Source organism: Drosophila miranda, chromosome 4 (genome assembly GCF_003369915.1).
Source record: "Drosophila miranda strain MSH22 chromosome 4, D.miranda_PacBio2.1, whole genome shotgun sequence".
NCBI classification, from domain to species: Eukaryota; Metazoa; Arthropoda; class Insecta; order Diptera; family Drosophilidae; genus Drosophila; species Drosophila miranda.
Window position 1 is genome coordinate 15398129 of NC_046677.1, and position 6459 is coordinate 15404587.

The 6459-nt window shown below is 41.5% G+C and overlaps 1 protein-coding gene across 3 annotated transcripts in view; it reads left to right on the top strand.

Annotated features, from left to right (window-relative positions):
• LOC108162553 overlaps window positions 1-6210 on the top strand; it is a 113281-nt gene extending 107071 nt beyond the window's left edge. For 2 of the 3 annotated variants that reach the window (XM_033392582.1, XM_033392581.1), the window contains exon 2: window positions 3945-6210. In XM_033392582.1, the coding sequence (XP_033248473.1) occupies window positions 4025-4372 (348 nt within the window). In that variant the 5' untranslated portion in view covers window positions 3945-4024 and the 3' untranslated portion in view covers window positions 4373-6210. Of the gene's footprint in view, window positions 1-3317 lie in introns of those variants that run through there. The other variant, XR_004472689.1, reaches the window with a different exon arrangement.
• The last annotated feature ends 249 nt before the right edge of the window (window positions 6211-6459 follow it).

Consider the following 6459-nt stretch of genomic DNA (forward strand, 5'->3'; position numbering starts at 1 on the left):
ACCCAATATGCTAATCAGCGAGAGGGAGCCAAAGAAGAGTTGAGCCAAAGCGGAGAACTTTCAGGAGATTTTCTTTGGGTAAATTAACCAAATATGGCAGCTGTATCTATCTGTATATTAAGATAATTGTAACTGTCAGAACGGCATTTGAATGACAAGTGAATGAAGGTGTAATCTTTACTTTTTGATTTTAAGATTGAAATTGGGCTCTAAAAAGATTGAAATTGGAATGGACTGCATCTCCAATGTTCCAAAATCTTCCTCAGTTCTGAAAAACCACAAATAGTCGCTGCAGATTTCCCAATAAAATCTCGTCCAAACTCATCGTAAAAAACCAATAAATCCCCCAAGTTTCTTCCTCAACACCTGAGAAAATAGTTGCCACAAAAAACAACAATCAATAAATTAAGATGAGGTATTTTTGTCTGTTTTTTTGGGAGTGAAGAGAGTGGAGTGAAGTGCCTTTCTAAATATAATCTGTGCAATAATTTAAAATGCCAACGAACATTCATAACGAGCATACAATTAACACAAAAACCCAACGACCGATGCCCAATGACGCCGCCAGCTCAGAGACTATTAGCCCAGAAAAATACACATCAAGAGAACACATTAGTGAGGCAGACCCAAGACCTGAGACCCACCAAGTAGCCAGATACGACACGGAGACTCGGAGGGACGGCGGCGACAGACAGACGACAAAAACAGCCGCCGGGCAAAACAGTTCCCAGATCATGTAAATGACGGAAAAACGAAAAAAGAGAGCTGGGCAGGGAGCTAGAAAAACTTTCGGCCACTAATCTATAATGCTGTGAGCCATTAAACAACTGAAAAACCAAATTTGTAACTCATTAAACAAAAGAAACGAAAAACAGAACGAAACAGAACGAATCTTAAGTGAATGACTGATAAATGCCACTCGCGTCTCATTTGTGGAAACAAGAGTCGGGGGACGGACTGCCAAATAATATTTAATTATAAACAAATAAGCGAGAAACGAGAAAAGAGTCTGAGAGTCCGAGAGTCCACAAGTCCGCCTTGGGGTTAGACATGCCTCCGCCGTAAAAGGTGCAGAGTGATTAATTATTATGTCAGGGAATTAAATCAAATATTTGAGTTGACACAGAGTTCCATTTGCTGTGCTCTGTGGAGGAGGTCTCTTCGGGTTTATCTGTCTGTCTGTTCGAAATCACGAAATGCAAATAAAAATGACTTTAAGAAAGGAACAACAACAACAACAAAAATACCATAATAATTTCCTGTCTTCTGCCGTGGACGGACATGAAAAATTGAAAAGCCAACAGACAGGCATTTCGGGCAAGAGATAACATAATCCATGGTGCATGCATCTGTGCATCCAGGGGGAACCGTGAGTAACCTTTTTTTTCGGTTCCATTCGGTTCGGTTTGGTTTTGTTTTTGTTTCATGAGAGAGACAAAGGCAGTCACGGGGAAAACATTAGCATATATCAATGCCAAATGCAAATAAATCATCAATAACATTTCTTTCTCTACCTCTCTCTCTCTCTCTCTCCCTCTATCTGTGTGTGCCACTTATGCACCACTTACAGATACTTACCCTGGAGACGGAATACCCAGAGGGACAGATACCAGATACCAGAACACCAAGAGATACCCGAAGAGCCGTAGAGCTGCATGCAGCTGTATGCAGTTTCCTCGAGGCTGAAGAAAAACCTAAAGGAACACGCCAACGCGTCTGTCATGTGCGCCCCGAACTAAGGCGCCTTGCATAAATTTACGCCCGGGGATAAGCCCAAAAAAGGAACAAGAGCTAAAGATACTCTGCTCAGATACTCAGCTGCCAGGGGGAAAATGGAAAGGCAAACATAAAGCAATTTTATGCGTTTTTAAAATGCGGCAATTGACTGAAACAACAAAAGCGAGCGAGGAAAATTCAACCAGACCGCATGCGAGCACGTTTTCCGAGAGGGTAAATCAAATACGAACCGGAGCTCGAGCTGGAGCTGGAGCTCAAGTCGGGGCCAGACCACAGACCACGGACCACAGACCGTATACCGTAACCCGTATCGAAAGGAAACGCCGGCTACGACGAGTGTATCTCGCGCTGGATGGCTGGCTGATAAGCAAAAGGCGAAATGCTTGATGGTTTGTTGACGACCAACAAAAAGTTCTTGAGCGTGTGTAAACATTTGAAGGACCAGCGCACCCAGGGACCTGCACAGGCAGGCACCAGGAACGAGTCTCGGTCTCCGTCTCCGTCGTTTAGAAATGCTCTACAGTTACAAATTGTAGCCGCAGCTGTGCGTGTGCCACATGTGCTCTAAACCATTTATAAATGTAACAAAAAGCAACAGCAGCAGCAAAAAAAAGTAACACAGAAGGAAAAGCGTAAGGGAAAAGCCCTTAGCCCAGAGACAGTTGTGGCACAAGTGCAATGCATAAATAGCAAGCAAAAGATACACGCTGAGAGGAAGCCGGCCCGCCAACAGAAAGATACAGAAACAGGCGACGACAAGGTGTTACTTGTGGGAGTGTTGGCGTGTGCAAAATGTTATAAACAAATCGATAATTTAAAGCCCATGAAAAGGCACTAAAAAACATTAAAAAAAAACACACACACACCAACAGATATATTTTGAGAGGAGCAGATACCCCGGGAGTATCTCTGCTCATTCGAAGCGGAAAAGCGGGCATAACAAAAACAGAAATTACTACAAGGAAGATACGGGAGAACGCCTCGCATCGTTCCCCATTTCGTGGCCAAGTGCTAAAAGTGCAATTTCAGCAATTGTATCTGCAAGATACATTAGCGCAAACCGAGGGGTGTGCCTGTCTGTCTGTGCCGCGTATCGTGAGCGGTGTAATGACAATTTGACACAAGGCACAAAATACATACATGAAATTGAGCAATTTATATTCCAAATGTGTAATTTGATGCACGGACGAGATACATTCTGTCTTGTGTGGTTGTATCCGTATGTACCGAGTATCTGCGCCGAGCAGATGTCGTGTAAACGGTGGAGACTGCTGGCAAAGAACTTTAATTGCAGCCCATCCCCGAGGAGTATGCATTGAGATACATTCTGGTATCTACAAGATACATTTGCCACAGCAAACACTGTGCAAGCAGCCATAAACTAAAAAAAAACTAAAAAATAAACAGAGAACATTAATTGCAACTGTTGCGGGCAGATGCATATTTGCAGATGTGAGATACATTCGTGTGCTTACAAGATACTTTTGTGCTTCTGAAATTCTAACAGAAACAACAAGTGAGATACATTTAAATGTTAAATACATTGGTATCTTTGAAATATATTTTTCTCATTTAGATATATTTGGGAAAAATTCAATAATACAATAAATTCCATATTGTGAGATACATCTGTATCTATAAAATAAATATTTAACTAGCAGATACATTTGTATCTTTGTGAAAAATGCAATACAACAGTGAACAAAAAGCTACGCTTCTATAAAGTCCATACAGTGAGATACATTTGTATCTATAAAATAAATAATTAACTGTTGGATACATTTGTATCTTTGTGAAAAATGCAACAAAATTTAATAAAAAGTAATCCATATTGTGAGATAGATTTGTATCTATGAAAGATACGTTAGTATCGGTGAGATAAACTAAAAAAAAAAACAATTTAAGAAAACCTTTTTTGCTGTGAAATAAACATTGTGTGAACGGATTTATATCCATAAGATACTTTTTCATCCATCAAGTACGTTTGAATCTGTGAGAGAAATGCCTGAAAAAGTGTGTGCAGTGCAACAGGAACTTTAACTAAATCTAATTTGCTATCTGTCAGATACTTTTCACCGAAAACGAAACCGACGCCATGCCAATGCCAATGCGAAAGCTAAAATTACATTTACAATTACATTTTAGCCCAAAAGTCAGTTCATTAACGAATGTTACCCCTAACCCCCTTCTACCCGTGACTCTTGCAGAGCATCGTCCACAATTAGCGGAGCTATCGGAGAGGAGAGGAGGAGCCAAGGAGCCGCCGCCCAGCAACAACCAATGGACCATGTTGATGCCGGTGCTGGAATACTCGTACAACAGACACATAGCCAAGATACCAAATTGTAAAATGAGGCGAACGACGACGCTTAGAGTGGCATCGATGCGGATTGGGTTGCTGTTCCTCCAACTGTTGCTGGTGCCGCTGCTCCACTGCCAGGCGGTGGATCCAGCGGCCAGCGGTGGTGTTGCTGGCGGTACTGTCGCTGGCGGAGGAGTCAGCGCTGGTGCTGGTGCTCCCGGAGGTGCGGCAGGGAGCAACAGCCTCAATGGCGGACCAGCGGGTGGCACACTGAGTGCCAATCTCACGGAATTGGGCAGTCCCGGTGTGTATAATTCGGCATTGGATATATAATGCTAATTGCAATGTAGTATATGGCGTATAGCTGACTTAACCCCTAACCCCTAGCCACAGTCCCATTACCATTCCCATTCCCAGCCCCCTTGACGACGACGCCACCATTTTGGCATTTGTGTGCATTAGCCGTTTCCGTTTCCGCTTGGCAAAAGCAAGAGCAAAAGCAGGGAAAGGGTTGGCCGGGCGGCAGAAACTATTAGCTACTTGGCGCTAAATAACCACGCCCACGCCCATACCCACGACCCTTGGCCCGACCACCTCCTCCATTCACACAGAAGCAAAACACTAAGCATCAATTAACCCAATTTTCAGAATCCATTTTCACCTGGCCACGGAGCATGGAGCATGGAGCATGGCGCATGGAGCTGTGGCCATGGCGCGCTCTTTGGCTCTTTTGCTGAGTATTTTCCTACTTTTCCGTACTTTTGTGTGGACTTAAGTGTGCGTGTTCACAGCTCCTTTTCCCTCCGTCCATCTATATATATATTTTTTTGAGAGTTTACCTCTTCTTTTTTGCCACCAATCCCCAAGTGGCGACGAGTCGAAACCAACTCCCAATTCCCCCAATCCCAGCCCCAGCCCACTTCCTTGTTTAATCCTGGCGCTTTTAGCCAGACTTTTCTTCTACTCCAAACTCTTTTCACAGGCGTTCCGGGCATTTGTTGTAGTTTGGTTTGGTTTTGGTTTCTGGATCTGGACTTCAACGTGGGAGCAGCAGCAGCGGCAGCAGCAAATCATAATTAATCCATCGATTTTCCAGCAATCTTTTTTCAGCATTATCCAGCTTCAATAATTCACACAAATCATTTCAGCTATAAATATAAATTCTTTTTACAGCATTTAACAATGAGTTTTTCAGCAAACAAGAGAATTTTTTCAGCACAGTAGAGGTTTTTCCCTGTTATTATGGATTGGAATACATATTACGGATCCAATTACAAATTGATGAGCGGGTAATGAACGCCACAAAAAAAAAGATATGTATTAAATGCAATAATTGTAATTTTGAAATGCCTTTCGCGTGGCTTTGATTTGTATGTAATATCATAAATAATTCATTTTCACACATTCATAGCCATATCTTTGATTGTAAACTCTCGCTATTAATCATATTATACATACATACATATATACATACATAGTATGTATAGTGTGCACTGGACATTCGAATTATATTTGTTTTATTTTATTGGGTATTTCGCAGACGCCACAGAACTTGTACGACAGTTTGTCAGACATCGGATACAACGGACAGCGGGTGGTCCCTCGGAGCATTGGTCATCCGCAAACAGCTGGAGAGATGCAGATGTCCGGGACTGGGATTGTATTTCTTTGAAGAAGTGACAACCCTTCAGATACATTTACGACTGCTGGCGGGAGTAGTGTGCTTGATTGCGGCTGAAAGAAACGAATTTCATAATGTTTCATTATAATAAGTGTATTAAATTAAAAACGAGGGGGAACGTTTGATCAGATCTGATCCAGGTCCATCAATCTGATAGATACGGTTATTCCCTATAATTCTAAGCTGGATACTGGATACAACATTTAGTTTCTATAGCTCTTATAGTCCCTGAGATCTAGGCGCTCAACGGGACCGCCAGACGGACAGTCAGATATGGCTATATCGACTTGGCTTTTGATGCTGAGCAAGAAGCTATGTACTTTATGGGATCGGAAACGCTTCCTTCTTGACGATACACACATCTAATCTAATGTACCCCTAATCTCATTTTTAGTACCGGGTATAACTATCTCTAAGTTTGTTATTCATAAATATAATCTACTAATTATTCATACGAATAAAGCCACCATTCAAACGTGATAAAACATAATTTAAAGCGTAATTTATTGTAAATATTATATGTTGATTTGTGGCATTGTAGGCCTAAACTCTCACGTGTAAAACATTGATAAAAACAATATTGATAAGCATAGTTTTACTTGTTCATACCCTGGCATGGCATGCTGTAAAGTTAAATAAAAATATTCTTGAGACAAAACATGATTAAATCAGTCTTAAAACAAAAACACTCTACACTTTTGTTAATTTTTATCTGCCAATAAAAGAGAACTAATTATTA